At 39.0% G+C, this 17,993-nt stretch overlaps 1 protein-coding gene across 5 annotated transcripts in view; it reads left to right on the top strand.

Moving 5' to 3' along the window:
* Window positions 1-16,931, top strand: part of ZNF318 (zinc finger protein 318) — a 32,326-nt gene extending 15,395 nt beyond the window's left edge. Inside the window, exons 5-11 of one of the 5 annotated variants that reach the window (XR_011679648.1) lie at window positions 730-829; window positions 1,582-1,868; window positions 5,057-5,260; window positions 5,733-5,832; window positions 6,828-6,946; window positions 7,342-12,874; window positions 13,125-16,931. Coding sequence is in view for 1 of the 5 variants with exons in the window: in XM_071430023.1 (XP_071286124.1) it covers window positions 730-829; window positions 1,582-1,868; window positions 5,057-5,260; window positions 5,733-5,832; window positions 6,828-6,946; window positions 7,342-10,086 (3,555 nt within the window). In the remaining 4 variants the exon portion in view is untranslated. Of the gene's footprint in view, window positions 1-729; window positions 830-1,581; window positions 1,869-5,056; window positions 5,261-5,732; window positions 5,833-6,827; window positions 6,947-7,341 lie in introns of all 5 variants that reach the window. The other 4 variants (XR_011679650.1, XR_011679649.1, XR_011679647.1 and 1 more) reach the window with 4 other exon arrangements.
* The last annotated feature ends 1,062 nt before the right edge of the window (window positions 16,932-17,993 follow it).

Here is a 17,993-nt window from a genome sequence, read left to right as displayed (position 1 = left end):
TAGGGAAGTCAAGATCAAGGTGACTTGTTTGTTAAGGGAGGAGTCTGTAGTAAGCTTTAAGAGCCTTGTGAAGGTAAAAAAAAAGGGATTTGTTTCTTGAAGAATGAAGCTGGAAAAGAAACTGAAAGAACTTTTCAGGTTTCATTTTAGCATATTGCTTTGTTTCCTTCTATGAGAATCAATGAAAACCAGTGAAAAAAGGATTTGTGAGCTCCTCATGCCACAGTTTTTACCATATTGAACAAGAAACAAATTTCATCCTGATGTTTTGTGTCAGATTGAAGCAAAACCTAACTAACAGCTAAAAGGAGCCAGAGTCAAAGCAGGAGGCAAGGTGAAGGGCTGTGTAGGCTGATGGAACATGCCAGCTGTAGAGATTCTGCATGAGTTTTGAACAGCCATTTGTCTTTGATCTCGATTAGCCCTGTAGATGATAGTCAGCTGAGCCTAAGGGCCTTGGGAAGTGTTGCAACAAACAGAGCAATTTGGAGGAAAACACTGCCCAAAAGAAAAAAAATTGCCTACAAACTGGGTTTAAGCATGACCACACAATACAGTTACTTACAGATACAGAGGGAGAGGTGTATTTATTGTGTTAAAATACTCAAGAACATTTTGGGAATACTGAGCAGTGTTCTGTGTCTGGAAAGCTGAGGTCTTCCTGTTATTCTTGCAAGACTGTTTAACTTGGGAAGAGAAGAAAATCCAGACACCTTCCAATTTATTTAGGTGATAGAAGAGAGAGAAAAACTGAAGACTGATCGAGAAGCACGGCAGAAGAAGCTTTACTATCTCAAGACTGAATTGGACAGGCTTCGTAAACAACAAGGTAAAGTGCATTACCACCCTCCCAGCCCCTGCTTCTTTTTTCTCCCCCACTGGGATGTGTCACAAGTCTTGGTATCTAACAGGAGAAGGAGAACCAAAATAAGAATTGTCCATAATGTATTTTCATGCTCCTGGCAATGCACAACTCATGAAAAAGGAGTGACCTAGTTACTATATTAAGATCAATTACATCAAAATTTGAGCAGACAGTTGCTCTTGCATCTTCTTGCCTTGATAAGCTAAAGGAATTGTACTTTATGCATTTTAGTGCTTCTTTAGAAGAAGTGAGAAATAGTGACTGAAGATGTTATTGTGCCTTTCAATTTTTCATGAATCTTATCTGGAGATGGAAAAGTCCTCTCTCAAGAGAGCTAATTTTTTGTGTCTTTAAAACTTGTTTGGTCCAAGTAAATACTTAATTCTCTCATCTTTGGAAAATGATACTTTCAGGTTAGAACAGGCAATTTAACTTTTGCTTGTTTGGCACACAGGGAAGTAGTGGTGCTAAATTTATACTCGGGAGAATTATGGTGCCTCTCTTAGGGTGTGTATTATGATAATCCTTATGGATGCACATCATGCAGATTTAGTGATGCTGTACCTGAGAGTCAATTCCATCTTTACAACTTTATAGTGAAGATTTAGCCTTAATATTTTGTATTAGTATTTTACTTGTTGCTGGAATTATTGTACAGATCTAAAGTCAGTTTTCCTCTTGCATTTCTGACTCTTCTGCTTCCTTGATTGGCTCAGGCGAGATGTTGAGGAAAAAACGTCGTGAGAAGGACGGACACAAAGACCCCTTGTTGGTTGAGGTGAACAGACTACAAGAGAATATTATGAAGGAAATTGCAGAGCTGCATAAAGAATCTGATGCAGCTGACAAGAAGCAGTCTGAGCTTGACAAAGTAGCACAAATCCTGGGGATTAACATATTTGAAAAACCCCGGAAACCATCTGTGGAAACTAAAGATTCCTCGGAAAAGAACAGCAAGTCAGAAAATGCAAAAGTTGTAGAGAAAACATCTTCCTCCAACAAGGTAAAGTCTTCAAGTTTGTGTGCTAATGATTTTCCCACTAAGAGAAGAGGGCACTGGGCAGACAGCTGGTCCCAGATATTTATTAAAGGATCATTTGGTGTCATTTGTTACCACATCTCATACACTGGCTTTGATGGTGCATGCAGGTGAGAGTTGATGTATCAGTGTATATAATGTCCCTCAGGTTTTGTGCAGTTCAGCACCACTTACTGTTGTTGATATTGCTGAGGTGTTGGTTAAATTGAACAGTATCATGAGTGTATATAGCTATTTGGTCTCAATACCATGCCAGGGGGACAGACTTCTTTTTTCTCTATATAATTTCTGTCATGGCCTTTCAGACCATATAGGAGTGTTTATAGCAACAAAGCTCTCTCAAGTTGGGAGCATTGTTGGTCTTCTTACTTGGTAATAATAGTAACAAATCACAAGACTTAAAGATGATGGTCAGCATAAGATGTTTTTTATGTACACATGTTCTCTCTTCAGAAATGTCATTATGCATCAGTATGGTCTGTCTGGTGTGGTCTGTACTACTCTGGGCTGGATGTACCAGCATTCCAGAAGATAGTTTTACTTTGAAAGTAGTATGGATACTACCATTTGAGAGGTTATGCTTGTATTCAGGAAATCAATTATCTTGCTTTTCAGATGTTTATTCGAATATGTAACAGAAATAGCTAATGCGAAATTGTAGATTAATTTTGTGTAGATCTTAGCATATATATTTTTTGCAGAGAGGAAAACATTAGTAGGGTAAGAGATATAAGAAAAACTGATATGGCACCTCATCAATTTATCTGAAGGGAGGATGTCAAGAGCATGGAGCCAGGTTCTTCTTCTCAGTGGTGCTGAGCAATAGGACAAGAGGCAATGGGCAGAAACTGATGCACAGGAAGTTCCAACTGAATGTGAGGAAGAACTTCTTCACTGTGTGGGTGACTGAGCACTGGAACAGATTGTTCAGAGAGGTTGTGGAGTCTTTTCTCACTGGAGATATTCCAGTACCATCTGGACACAATCCTGTGCCATGTGCTCTGTGATGACCCTGCTTGAGCATGGAGGTTGGACCAGATGACCCACTGTGGTCCCTTCCAACCTCACTCATTTTGTGATTCTGTATTTTCTCCAAAGCCACTCAAATCTGTTTATCCTGTAAAATTTTCTTTATGCTTTATTGTGGTCTGAGAACTCATTAGGTATCTTTAATTTAAAGACTTGCTTTTGTTTTTTTTTGTTGTTTCTTGAAACATCTCCGAAGTTTACTGTTCACTTACTTTAACAAATTGTTTGCTTCAGTCACCACTTCATAAAACTAAAGTAGGCAAAAATGTTTAAGTCCTACATTGCATTAAGTTATATTGTTTTCTTTTCTTGAGATATGGCATGTGTGAATATACTTCTCATTATTTTAATTTGCATTGTCTGTGTCGTCCAAACCCGTAATGACTTGATCTCCTTTTCGTAGTTCCTTATTTTAACATGGAAAATTGTGAGTTCTGGACAGGAACATTGAGTATTTTCATACATATGTAGGCACATGGGACATGGCCTTCAGCCTCTACAGAGCTACAATTCATGTTGTAGTTCTGATTAACTTTTTTCATGAAAAGAAGGATGGTGCTGGCCTTTCAACACTGAGGTTGGTTGACTCTGCCAACCTGAGGGCAAAAGCTTTTGCCTTTCTGCTTATTTGCCTTTCTGCTTATTTGCAAGGCACCTTGTGGTCCCTTGCTGCTGACCCTGTGTCTGTGTTGTAGTTATACAGTCAATGCAGAGGTAAAGCCAGTGTCACTGTGCTAAACAGACAGATCACCCTGTCTGGGCTCTAAATAGTAGCAAATTATAGAGGCATCTTTGAGCTGGGGTAATGCACAAACTGGAGTTAAGAGTGGACTGTCACCTGTCTGTCTGAGAAGTATTGTATTTTTAAAGTTTTGATTGAGATAGTATTTTTATAGGTCTATGTCTATAAATAACATAAACATTGATGCTTGTGTGACATTGTGAACATCCTTCCATGCACCTCCTGCAGATCATAAGCTGATCTCATTGTTCAAGAGAATGTCTGCTATGTTCTTGCTGACAGAATATGTGCAAATATTCCTGAGGTCACTTCTTATTCTGCTACCAAGAACTAGAATATATTGGGATATGGATATCTGTGGGGTGCATAGTGGCCTGGCTGTCTCTTCATTCTTTGATTTACAGTGCATGTTGTGGGGGATGGTGTTAAGGAATTTAAAGTAAGGCAGATGTTATTTGACAATTTTGAATCTGCTTAAATAAATTTGTTCAGTGCTGGTAGTGAATAACTTGGAAATCATGCAACCAACTCGAGTCTGCTAAATTAACATGCTGTTCTTTCCAGACTGCCATGCAAAATGATAACATTTTGGACTTTATGCCATTGAAAATGTAACTCAGAACTCAAAATACATCTAGTAGTATTGTAATCTAAATTACCAGGGCTCATTCATGGTATATTTCAGGTAATATTTGTTTTGCTACAAGTTTAGTTTGGTATTAATTTTGGATAGAGTCCTGAAATGTCTGTATATCACTATATGGCGTCTTTCTGTACAGATCAATGTAAGTGCAAACATCACATGTTTAAATCAGAAGATCCTTCGCCCTATATACTTAGGTAATTAACAAAACACCATCTTTCTCTTATTATTAAACAATAAGTTTTCTGGAGAGTTTAGGAACACTCAATCTGATAAAACTGATGGAGTTAAATACTTTTAGTCACCTGATTTTTGCTTCCTTTTCCATTCTGCTTTCATCCAAACTACTTTTACAGTAACTTCTGAATGCCTCTAGGGGAACTATTTGAGGTCTTCTGGGCACTGTTTGGCTAGTATGGTAAATTGGAACTGTTATGTGAAACCAATAAAGTGGGAAGGGTGCATGCCACAGGGAATTTGTTCATTTGGTTCCTTGATTACCTGCAACCATCCAGCCATTACATCTGGGACCCTTATTGGAACCTCTTCACTGCAGCCACGCAGCATCTTAGTCGGCAATACCAGCTCTCTGAAACAGTGGAATTAACCTGGGCGCTGAAAAGCAGGTGATATATTTTTTTTGTGTGTATGGCTTCTGCTGGAGGCAGGTTCTGAATTTTAGAGCATTTTGTCTGTCCTGCCTTGTCTTAGAGAAGTGTTTCCTTCTGTTCAATTTAGGAATCAAAAACTACTAATGAAAAATCGAGAGGTAGAAGCCCGAAGCCAGCAGAATCCTCTTCACAGTCCTCCAAACATCCTTTCCAGTTGGCCAATATTTATGAATATTATGATGCAGGGAACCACTGGTGCAAAGACTGCAATACCATCTGCGGGACCATGTTTGACTTTTTCACACACATGCATAATAAGAAACACAGACAGGTATGTTGCAGGCTTCCTTCACTAAGTGCATTTCATATTGCTATGAATATTAACACTAAAACATACATCACAGAACTACATTTTACAAGAGAACCTGAAGTAATAACAAACCGAAGAAGTAACTTATCAAATTCTTTTCCCCTAATGTTGGACTTGAGCAGTTGTACAGCTACTGGTGTATTCCAAATAGTATAAATGGGGCCTGTGTTCAGTTTGCTCAGGTTTGCCGCTTGTGTTTCACATGTTTACCTGTTCTTTGCAGTCATTTACATTTTACACTTTTCACAGGTTATCTTGTCATTGTAAATTGCAAAGTGGGAGGGAAAAGCGAGGGAAATAAGTTGTTGTAAATATTTGCACGTTGATTTTAATGTTCAGTGTTCTAAAAGGATATTAAAAAGGAAAAAGACAAGTGTACTTGCCTTGCTAGTGTAATATATGAGCCTATATACCTCTGTCACTGTGCAAATAGACCCTGGATCCTTACAACAGACCTTGGGCTTCGAAGACCCAGAGTGAGACCAAACAAGAGTCCATAAAACGCATTGATAAGATAACGGTTCCTGCCAAAGGTATGTTGATTTTTATTAACTTGGCTATCATCCCTCTTTGCCCTCCAGCAAGTCCCACTTGCTCAGAGAAAGGAATTTCCAAAACTTTACCTTGGTATATAGATACTGTATTATTAGGAAAAAGGCAAATTATTTAGTTTCTTGACTGTTCTTGTGTAAAAGGTCTTGAAGCGAGAGTGTAGGAAAAGTGTGGTTTGTTCTCATTTTAGAGATTAGTTTTTTATTTTGAATACCAGTTGTCTTTCAGTGTAGTTCTGAAATAATTTTTGCCAACATATTAGAATTCAGAGCATGACCACAATAGTTGGCAGTATTTGGGTAGAGCTTGCACAGTATTCCACACAGTCTTGTAGCAGACTTTTTCATTCAGTACATTTTTAGCAGAGGTCTCCCTGAAAATTGACCAATGAGTACTTGTTGTAGTGCAGATACAGAGAATCTGAGACAGACATTTGGAAGGAGCTGTAACTGAGTTGAAAATTAATATAGGATTTAAAATATGAATGTCTAAAAGGCCTGCCAGTGATCAACTCATTTTATTAATCTGTTACATATTTCTGGTAGTGCCCACTAAAGAAGAATCTGCAGTGTCTTAGATAACTGTAGCAGGTTCTGTAGGCACAAGGGTGCAATCTTCCTGAACTTCAACAAAAATATTTGTGTTCTGTTTATAAACCAGGTATTTAGTATTTGAGCAGACTATACCAGAAAGATGGAAAATAGATCAAGGCTGTAGGAAATGTCAACCTACTTGAATACTCAGTTACCTTAACATGATGCAGAGCACTTAAATCTTGAACTGTAGTAATAAACTTCTTCACTTTGCATGTTTGTTCCTGGTAGTGGTGGTTCCTATGATACTGTAAGGAGACCAGCATTAACTCTTCCAAAAAGAACATTGCTTGAGGTTTTGCTGTTGTTCTTTGACCAACTTTGTTAAGAGCTTGGCATTTATTAGGTTTTGTTTCTCTGATAATTTTCTTTGGCCTTTTCAGGCTCTGAGTTTCTGATTCCCATCACTGGATATTATTGCCAGCTCTGTCATGAATTTTTTGGAGATCAGATCTCAGCAGAGCAGCATGTGAAAAGTCATCCCCACAATGAGAAGTATAAGGTTGGTAACTGATGTGCTAGGAGAGAGACATTCCCTACCCTAGCTTCTGTTTGTTCTGTCTTCCTTTGCTGAAGAATGACATTTAACTTCTTGGAGTATATGTATTTGGTTATCTTCACTACGTTCTACTGAACTAAATAAGCAGAACTTCCCACTACACCAGTACATAGAGATATTTTATCTGCATGAAGCTGAAACAGTGTACTGTAAAGTGACAGCACTGCTGCAAGCAGTTTGTAATACCTCAGTTTCTTGGTAGGAAAAAGTTCCCTATTCTCTTAGTGTTGAGATGGCACTTACTGAGCAAGTCAGAATTGTCAGAGAGCTGCATTTATTTATTTATTTTTCATGGAAATGAAAATTGGTGGCTAAAATGTTGCTGTTTATTTCCACAGAAATACATAGATGAAAACCCACTCTATGAAGAGAGGCGAAATCTAGACCGTCAAGCTGGATTGGCTGTGGTTCTGGAGACAGAGCGCAGGCGGCAAAATGAGCTGAAACGGAAACTGGTTGAGAAACAGAAGGAAGAGAAGGATGAGAAAACCCCAAAAATAATAAAGAAGGAGGAAGTAAAGAGCAGCCCAGAGTCAGGAGAAGGGAATAATGAAACTCAAGGCAAAACAGATTCTTCTGGGCGAAAAATGGGTATTACGGTAAAGCTAAAGAAGGAAGAGAAGGCAGAGGAGAAGAAAGAAGAAAAGAAAGAAGAATTGAAAAAGGAATCACCAAGCCAGACCTCCTTTGGGAAATTCAGCTGGAAAAAGACTGAGAGAGAGGATAAAACCCCAGGAGCTGTTGCAAAGGAAGAGAATACAGAAGGAAACAAAGAGGAGAACAAGTGTCAATCTGTGAAATCCCACATAAAGCCCATTGAAATCAAGCTGTCTGGGAAAACTGTTATTCCACACACTAGCCCATGGATACCAGTTGTTTCTACACCAACACCAACAAAAATTCTTCCCAATTTACCAGTCCCCACCATGATTTTCAGGAAGTCCAATACTCCAACAGTTAGTAAACCACCGCCTTTGAACACCTTTTTATCCATAAAATCCTCTGGAACTACCACCAAACCACTGCCAGTGGTAAAAGAAACAAATGCAGATCTTCTGCTGCCTCCAGATATCATATCAAAAGCTTTTGGAGGAGAAGAAGTAATCTTAAAAGGCTCAGAGGAGGATTTGAAAGCAGCAGAGAAAAATGAGTCTTCTCAGCCTGCAGATAGACTACCTCCACCTCATGCTCCACCAGCAGTCCAGCCAGCAGCTCTCATCCCCGCAGATGAAGTAGCTCCAGGTGTGTCAGAAAGTGACCAGACAATGTTGGCAATGCCTGTGAGACCACCACCACCTTCAACTGCTTTCAGTGAACAAGCAAAAAAGATAGAGAAACGAAATTCTTGCTTGGCCACAGCCAATGCTAAAGATCTCTATGATATTTTCTACAGTAGTGGTGGAAAGGGTTCAGCTGACAGCAAGCTTGCAAGTTCTGCACTTCCAAATGGAGAAAACCCTAACATAACAAAACCTGCAGATTCATCTGCAAATCACAGAACAAATAGTAGCTCATCCTCGTTGAAAGAGGATTCTGAGACTGTGGATTCCTCACAGTGTAATAATCAAGTGACAGGGAGTTTGGTTCCTGTTGAAAATCAGGCTGAAATGAGCAAGAAATCACTTCAGCCTCACCTATCAGAAATGTCAGTCACAGAATTACCAGGAAAAAAAACTGTTTCTGGTATCCAGATGCCTGCAGAAAGTGGACTTGTTGATACAGGAGGTGGAGAGCAGGCAGGCTGTCTGGAATTCTGTGATCTACGGAAATCTGAGGTCCAAGAGAAGGCTGGACAGGAAAATGGAAATAAAACTCCAGTTACAAACACAAATGTTCCTGGTACCTTGGAGACAGAGACAAAAGACTGGGAAATAAAAGCAGTAAAGCCTAAGCATGGTCTACACACAAAGACTTTGTTACCTGAGACACAGAGCGAAATTAAAAGTTTGGGAAATTCCCATTTGGTAAAGTTAAATGATAACTGTAGAACTCACTCAGAAACTGATAGTCCAGACTTGCTCTGGGGCACTTCCAGAACTAGTAATGGAAAAGAACAGATAGTCACAACTCATTCTTGTTCTGAAAGTAGTTGGGATCTATCAAATACTCCAAATCCAGAAATAAAATCTGGTTCTAATGAGGTTGATGCTTCAGAACTGACAGAGGGACAGACAAAAACTAAAAGTACCCTATTAGAAGCTCAAGAAAAAGTTAAATCTAAACCTTTGGGCCATACAGTGTTAGATAACCAAACCCAGAAGCAGGGCATTGAACAGTTAGTCAATACCTGCTCGAACATTGCTGAACTCAGATCCAATCTAGAATTAGTAGCTGAAAATGAAAAAAAATCATTAGGACACACTGGATCTGATGCAAGATTAGATAATTTTCTTTTCAAGAGACCATCAGAGGATGTGAAACACATGAAGACTCCCTCCCAGAAAGCAGATCTTGAGTTGAAAAGCACTGATTTAAATCTGGGAGACAATAAGGTAAAACATGAATGTTTCAGCATCCTTTCAGAAGGACTTTTAAAGGAAAATACAGAAGAAGTCACAAAAATAGAAACTATTGCGTCCATTAGGCTAGAGTCCAGTAAAGTTAAAAACGTGGGCATTGACAGAACAGTGAATGAAACAGAGATTACTGATTTTACTACATTGACTTCTGATAGTTGTGAAGATAAAATTTGCACACGGATTTCTCAGAAACCTATGCTGCAGCCTGGATCACAGACCTCAAATAGTGACACTACAGAAGTGGTCATGCCAGTTCTAGAAATGCAGGGCATTTCTCCTACGTCTGAGATACTTGTGCAAGTGAAGGAGAGCAAAGTTGGCACTGTTGAAATGCTGTCTCTGAGGTGTGACAGAGGCAGCACAGAAGGTCAGGCTTCTGGGTGCGTGGAAACTTTAATGCCTGGGCTCAAAGAAACACATGGGAAGGTGGGTGGCTCAGGAGGCAAGGGAATGTGCACCATCCTGAGCAAGAAGACTGAGCAAACAGAAGCTCCTGACAGTAGTTTGGAAGCTACAATGAAATCAGGAATTTCTGAAAGCATAGCAGAAAGCCCAGTGGGTTGAAGTAAACCCAGCCAGTCCCAATATTTGAGGAGCCAGAGCTGGGATTATGTATATGGTTTTTGTTTGTTTTTCTTTTTGTTCCAGCTGAGAGTTTTGGGTGTATTTTGCATTCTGTGGTAGGACTTGACTAAAGTGAAACGTACATCATAAGAAGGCAGTCACATACTTTATTCTGTACATAATTAATTGTGTAAAATGTGTTTTCATGTGAATTTTGTTGCCAATTTCTTTTCTACACTCTGCTATTAAAATGGAATCTCGTTTATAATGCGTGCGTCTTCTTTATTTTGGGGGCTTTTACTCTTTGACCATTCCTGGTGAAAGATTTCCAGCTCACCCAGTTTGTGTCAGTAGCACCATGAGTAGCCCAGCTGCTGAGACAAGCTCAAGAATAGCAATTTAGAACTGAGGAAATGGAGACTTGCAGAAGAACTAAAACCCAAAATTTCTTTGAACTGTAATGCATGGGTTCGATTACTTCTGTTGTTTTGAAATGCAAGAATGTGTTCAGAGTCGATTTTGTCTGTTTATCTGTCTCTGTGCTTTGTAATTCCTGTTGTATTACATCTGTACTTAAGGTGTTTCAGTGTATTGTATAAGCACATGTATGGATGGCACATCACTAAGCAAGGGGAGAAAATCTGTCCCGACTGGCTTTTGGAGAAGAAAACTAATCGGTAAGGCTCTGTGGCCTGACACCTGGACCAGACATATTGAGGTCACTTACGTGATTTGAAATGGGCTTTCTTTCATTTTATTGTGATCCAGTAACTATTTGTGTTAAATCATTTAGCAGCTGACCAGCTCTGAAGAAGTAGAAGATCAGAACCCTGGTGTCAGGAATTGGACTCGCTTCATGTGATACAGACACATGCATGCCTACCCTGAATGGTCCTTGAGCTATTGAGTGTGATGATTCTCATTTGTATAGCTTGTAAAAGACTAAAGTATTCAATGTGTTTCCTTGGATAAATATAACATTTTTATTTGTAAATTGTTTAAAAAAATAAACATATGGAGGTCAACAAGGCTTTCTTCTTGGTTTTCTTTTTTTTCCTTAACTCAGTAAAAGTGGTTTTTTTTTCAATTAGTTTCTGACTCCTGTAGTAGTTGATAAAATTGAGAAACTGTAGAGGATGAAGATACTCAACAGTTAGCCTGCTCAGTAAAAACCAGTTTATTTCCAGCTGAAGTCAATGGTAGAACTACTGTCAACATCGTCAGTGGAAGTCTGCTTGGAGTCCTGAACCCTGTGTAAAACCAGAGGTGGGGCATCAGGGAGGGACCCCAGCAGAGCTTGAATTTCTGTAATCACTGCCTGCACATGGACCTTTGGAGAAGGCAAAATCACCATTTGTCTTCGTTTTCCATGACTTGTATGTGTGGAAGGTATGAAATGTTTCTGAGTCTTGCAGTGTTTTCATACAAGAAATGTAAGAACTGTCTAAGCTGAATTTGGAAATCTGGTATAAATGGTCAAGTCAACAGTAAAAAAGTAATTAAGAAAGGAAGAGAGTTTTGAGAAAATCTCTGAGCTGGTTTTATGATGTTAAGCAGTTACTGCATTGAATATAGGAAATCTTTGTTAGTATTGTTGCCCTACTTTCATCAGATAGCTGATTGACTGTCAAAACCAAAGCAAGCAAGGTTTGAAATGCTTTGATAGTTTAAAATGGAGTTGGGCAATGAGTAGAGATTGCTTAAATCCTGATTTATAAAAAAGTCCTTTGTAGTTGCTTCTTGGTTTTATCCTGTATTTTTTATCATACACTTGAGTTTGTTTGTTTACATTTGACAGATAAATTTTCCCCCTTGTTTTCTTTCCAATTTTTTCAGTAAAGTGCTTGGTCTCTTGTAAAGAGAGGGGGAAGAGGAAGGAAGGGGAATTGATTTTCTTACCTGCCTCGTATTGAGAGATATAAGTGCAGGGAAGGGAAATATTAAAGGGAAGGCTGAATTTTTCTAGAGTTCTGCACTTTAGATAGTGTTGTTTTGTAATACGCACATGCTTTCTGGTTAGTTTCCTTCTGCAGATTGGTTTTCATGAAGGTTTCAGTGCATACACTGGCAAACAGCAATCTGGACAGTCTTCAGACAACCTTATTTAATGCTGTGTTATCTGTGTATACCTTAATTTTTAAAATTACCTTTTATTTTTGAGGAAAGGACAATATAATTCTGTTATCCTTGTTCTGTGCTCTACAGTTGCTTCTACAAGTAGTGGTTGTGGTCAGTGCTGAACGTGGCTGGCCATGAATGGAGAGGAGCTAGTGCCAAGGGCAAGCAAGAATTTTGCAAAGGAGAAACTGGAAGTTGTTACCCCATATATGTCTAAAGCTTTCCAGAATATGAATTTTCCTGTGGTCCAAATTAAATACTACTTTTCTTCATGCCCTTTAGTCTATCTCTGAGAGGAGGTAGGGCTCTTTATTTCTGGAAGGAAGATTAACTTGGTCTCTTTTGGGGAAGAAGTAAACGGTAATCCTTGAACCTCTGGAATGGCCAAGAACATAATAGGTGGTGTAGGTGATGACATCTAGGCAGATTGGCATACAAGAGGCATTAACGCTGTAATTTCATGAAATGGCATGTATTTTTATTTATGTATTTTTTCTTTTTTTTCTTTCTTTTTTTCCTGTTTTTTTCCCTGTGGTTTCCAGAGGCTTGCAGTAAATGATTTATCCACTGTGCTCGTTCCCTGTGCTGACAGAGCTGTAGCATAGTGCACTGACTGGGAAGCCTTATTTCTAGGCTGGCCTTGGACTCTTCCAGATCCTCAGGAGGAGGGGTGAGTTAATGGGGATTTACTTGTCTGTTTGTATGGTGCAATACATTATCTCTCCTTCCTGACATACTTCTCTAAAAACTGCACAAAGCACAAGAAGTTACCTTTTTCCTGGTTTTCAGAAAGCTTCTGATAGGAAGGAAACAAATATAGTTTGAATGTTTCTATCTTTACTTCAAACCAGGCACAAATACCTAGTAAATTTAAAGAAGAGTGGATTAACTCTTAAGTGATTTGATGTTGTAACCTTTAGTTTGTCATGATGGAGGCTGGCACATCCTTTCTCCTGCATGAAGTTTGTTGGAAAACCAAGCTTGATTAAGAAGCAGTGGGAGAAGAGAGATAGAAAAGCTGCAGTCATCCTATCAATCTGTTTTAAGGCCAGGTGGGTTTTTAATTCATCTTCCAGTCTCTTTGAATGTACGTTTGGAAAGGAGAAGAAATCTTCAAATGTTTTAGGCAAAATACAGTAATTTTTCCTGGGGTAGTCAGTTGGGTAGGTAAACCTTGCTTCTAGCTTGCTGGAATCTTGTCTTTGACTAAGTTTTAACTAAGCAGTAGATAGGCTTTAGGGGGGATTTTTTGTTTGGTTTAGAATTTTAAATAGCGTGTGAGCAGGGAAGAAATGTAGCAACAATCATTTTGTTACTAAATTTTTTCCAAATGTATTTGTGCTCTAGTGGTAAAAAGTATAAGAGATTATACTTTATATTAGTAGATTAAGATATGAGGTCTCTGCTGTTTGACAGAATTATCATGCTGTTTCTGGAATCATCATCCCTGGAAGTATTCAAAAGACATTTGGATGTGGCACATGGGTCAGTGGTGAACACAATGGTGCTGGGTTAATGGTTGGATTCAAACATCTTAGAAGTCTTTTCCAATCTTTGTGGTTTTATGATTCCTTAATTTTTGCCAAGGGTGGAAATAAATGCCTAATTCTTATCTAAGAGAAGCTTCACAAAGAACTTAAACTTTCTCATGGAAACAGTAGGGAATGTGGGCAAAGGTCAATTATTTTTTTACCCTGGTAAACCCCAAACAGTTTTTAGAAATACCTGTGAAAGTAAGTGATGGTAGCAGCAAAAAACCACAACCATCCACCAAACCAGTGCATCCCAAAGCATGACAGAACTGTATTTCTTTAGTGTAGAGAGCAAGAGGAGTCACTTGAGACAGGTTTTCATGTGGTGCCTGATGTAATACTGTGCTAGTTTATTATTATTATTATTATTATTACTATTATTATTGTTATTATTATGTTCTCTCAGAACATTACAAAAGGTTAAAGGGAGCAAAATTATTCTCTGAGACAGACCTCAGTCCTTTTGTGCCTGCTGGGTTATGTGCAAACAGCCTACGTGCCAGCAGTGTGGGAGTACAAAGCAGCCATAAAATTTATTTCACTTGACTCCTCTCTTCTGTCTGGCATGAAGAAGAGGGAGATGCTAGTTCTGGTTGCTAGACGATCCTTTCTGTCAGCTATTTTCAGACAATATGGATGTATTCATGTTTGTAACCAACTTGAGCAGAATAGCCCAGCTGCAGACTGTCTTAGAGCAGAAATCCAAGGCTCCACAGTTAGAATTAGTTTCTGGGTTTTGTTTTCTGATCCCACCTCCACCTCTTCTTGGGCTGTCATCTTGCTTGTGATGAGAAGGCTGATTACTGTATGTTAGCATTCTAGGCTCTGGTAAAATGAGTCAAGCTGCTGCTACAATTCCCGTGAAGCTGTCCATCAATGGTGGATGCAGACAGCAGAGCCATTAGAATTGGTTGGGCAGGTGGTGGTAATAGTTGAACACCTGCAGGAAATAAAAGCTGCATCAGAGCTGCTTCAAGGCAAACAGTATTCCCTTTTCCAGCAGCCTGACTGAAGAATCTTCATTTTACAGACAGTAGAGCACACAAGATAATGTTTTCAATTCTTAATCAAATACAGTTTTTCTTCAAGAAGCTGCTTTTGTGGGGGAGTTTCAGCCAGAACCTAAGTAACACTGAAATACTACAAGCCATTTGTGTTACCACCCTGTTTAATTTCCTTACATACTTTAGATGAATGTAGAAACAAAATAATGCTTTAGGAGCCATGGTAGCTGTGGTGGATGAAAAGCCCTGTAATAGCTATCTGGTAGAGAAATTATAGGGATGGTCTTCATATCAGATCTCACATTAAGCTGTATTCATATCCTGTCAGAGATGAAAAAAACAGGAATTAAATGTAAGTGCCAATAATTAGATGAGAGGAGTCTTGTAGCTAGGCACCTGCAAGATGGGTATTTAGACATGCTTGATTAGTGGAGAAAAAAAAAGTCCATTAGCAAAGGAATATCTGTCACTGCATTTTCTCTTAAGAACTGAAGGCTTAATGCAATTAAACCCATTTAATGCGTTGCTTTCCAGGTACTGTTTAAATTTCATGTTCTCTGCTAGTTAGTTTCACACATTATATTGCTTCACCAAGGTGAGGGAATGGTTCAAAATCAGTGTGTCCCTGTCATATCCAAGCTAGGGTTACAAAAGTAATTCACACTTCTGTTGTATGTATTCAGTGGAATGAAGTCATGCAATGGATTCAGTTTGGCTGGGTGAAAAAAAATCCCATATTTGCATTGCTATAGTCCTTCATCATTCACATTTGATCTATCTGGCATTTGATACAAGATACAGGCATGGACGACCTGCCTCAAGCTGCTACAATGTCTACAGAAGAGAGCTCATCCAAGATAGTAAGTGTAATTACTTCTCCAAGAGTCGAATTTGTGCTTCAGAATACAAGAAAGGCTTACAGGTTGAAGGTTTATTTCAGGTTTGTAAGATGAAACCTTACGCTTTATATGTTTAGCATCCTAGACTAAAGCATCAAATACATGGCTTTTAGTTATCCTACTTCCTACAAATCCCTTCTCCTAGTGAACTGTCTACCTTCACAGTGTTCATTGACAGCTGTTTTCATTTGTATTATGCTTGTGTTATGACCTATCCCTGAAAGTGGGGTAACTGAGGTTCTTGTTAATAATACATCCCTTGGGGTGGATTAGAGTGAAATGACACTAAATTACCAGTGTGTATATGTATATATCTGCCAGGGTTATTTCAGAACAATTTGGTTGTCAAGGATAGGTGGTATGTAGGTTTGATTATTATCTGTAGAAACATAACAATACAGACATAAAAATAACATTCAAGAAAATGTATAAAGAAAAGAAAAAAGAGAGAAAGGATAGGTGAAAGCCTCAGAAATTAGTTTGAGGGCACTTTGGGGGTCTCTGTGGTTTATGACACCTTCTAAGACATGACAGCTGCCTCTCATGACAGCCTATTTTATGCCCTGTCTTGAGGGATGAGCATGAGGCCTATGTGTGAATGTCCCAATGCCTCCCCAGCTACCCCACTTCCAAAGGGTCTTTTTATCACCCTTGTCCCTCATCTGGCTCAAACCCCAGCTGTGCCCCCTCTGCACCTGAGCTGTGATGATGCACATCACAGCAAAAGCAGCCAAGTGGCTGACTGTCTGAGTCATTGTCCATTAACATTCCAGTCTAGCAGCTTGACACATTCCTACCAGACCAGCTGTTTAGCTATTGAAGGGTTTTGCTGCAGAGGGGAGGGAAACAATTAAAAGGGCCTAAGATTTGGGATTGTAACAGTCAAACCCATCAGATGCTTCAGCAAGTGGGATTTTAGGATGAACATCTTTTGCTGTAACAAGTCTTTCCCTCTTTGTATCTTGGATTACTTTCCACAGGAGCTAAGAAAATGTCATCTTGAATTACCAGACTTCTGGAAACCTGTTCTGAGAAGGTGAGTGCAGATTTGCATGACTGGAATGGTATCTTTTGCTCCTCTCTTTGGAGGGCACATGCTTTTTCTTAATATTAATGTGACTAATCAGTGAAACTTTCTCTATATTCTTACTGGTTAAACCAGCTGGTCATGGGTATATCTCTAATTTAAGTTCTTTTGCCAGCATCCAAGAAGACTCTGTATGTGTGGATTCCTTTCTCTCGATTAAATAGTGTTATTTTTAAAACAAACATTAAACTTTTATGAAATTATACTCATTCCTGAGTGTTGTTGGTTTAAAAATTATTCTCTAAAGAGGATTTAAAAAGTGCAGTCTACTACGAGGTATTAATAGTGGCAAGAGAGGGTGCTGGATTCTGAAGCTTCTTGATTCATAGGGCCTTTCTGTATCCCTTGGAAAAGCTGCTTAAAATAGGGAAAAAGGCTTTTTAAAGCTCCTGTCTCTATACTTAATTTGGAATCTTGCAGCTATTTTTGAACTCAGCTACCCTGTTAAATTATTCATGCAAACTTCTTTGTCATGTGTTCACAGAAGTGCCTTGTTAACTCTTGTCACAAGTGTTTCATCTCAAGGGAAGTGGTGTTGTGTTTCACCAACAAAAATATCCTGACAGCAGCTGCCAGGCATGTAAAAGAATAAAGACAGCCAGTGCTTATTTTTTCCCCCAAAGATTTATTATAACTGTTGATTATTCTCGAAAATCGTGTGTGAGAGATCACTTTACAGTGTGCAGATAGATTCATCCTGCTTTATATATGACTAAAACCCCACAAACTAGCTTGTTGCTGCTGCTCAAGGAAGAACATTTTAGAAATTCTTATTTTTGCCACACAAACTTCACACAGTCAGTCATACCCATGAGTATAATACTAAGTATTGAATTGTCAGCTCTTAGCCTGTTGTGTTATAGATCCACTTTCTCTTTCTCCTTCCTTAATTGCTGCTGCAGAGGCTGACTGATAAACTAATTACTGTAGCACTGATATCCTTTGGCCAACAGAGGTGTAATCCAGGGTGGATTCAAACAGCCTGCCTAGAAGGGATGGCCTCTACTTTAATCATAATTAAAACATCACGGCAGCAGAGATCCGGCTGCTCCAGAAAATATTCAGGAACATGGTCTGTACAGCTAGTGAAAAAATTATTTGCCACACAAAGGCTGCATTTTAATCGTGTTCTTTAGCAGAAATGACCTCTTGCCTGCAGCAGAAGTGTTGGTTGGAGTTGATAAACCTGGTAGCCCAACAGAAGTGAAGCTGCCTGCATCTTTGTCTCACCAGGTCCAGGCAGCATGAAGGCTGTGTGTGTACTCCC

Source organism: Agelaius tricolor, unplaced genomic scaffold, assembly GCF_023055355.1.
Source record: "Agelaius tricolor isolate 1412-34295 unplaced genomic scaffold, bAgeTri1.0.p SCAF_1, whole genome shotgun sequence".
Lineage (NCBI taxonomy): Eukaryota > Metazoa > Chordata > Aves > Passeriformes > Icteridae > Agelaius > Agelaius tricolor.
The sequence above is the reverse complement of the archived record's forward strand: the minus strand, read 5'-3'. Positions and strand labels throughout refer to the sequence as shown.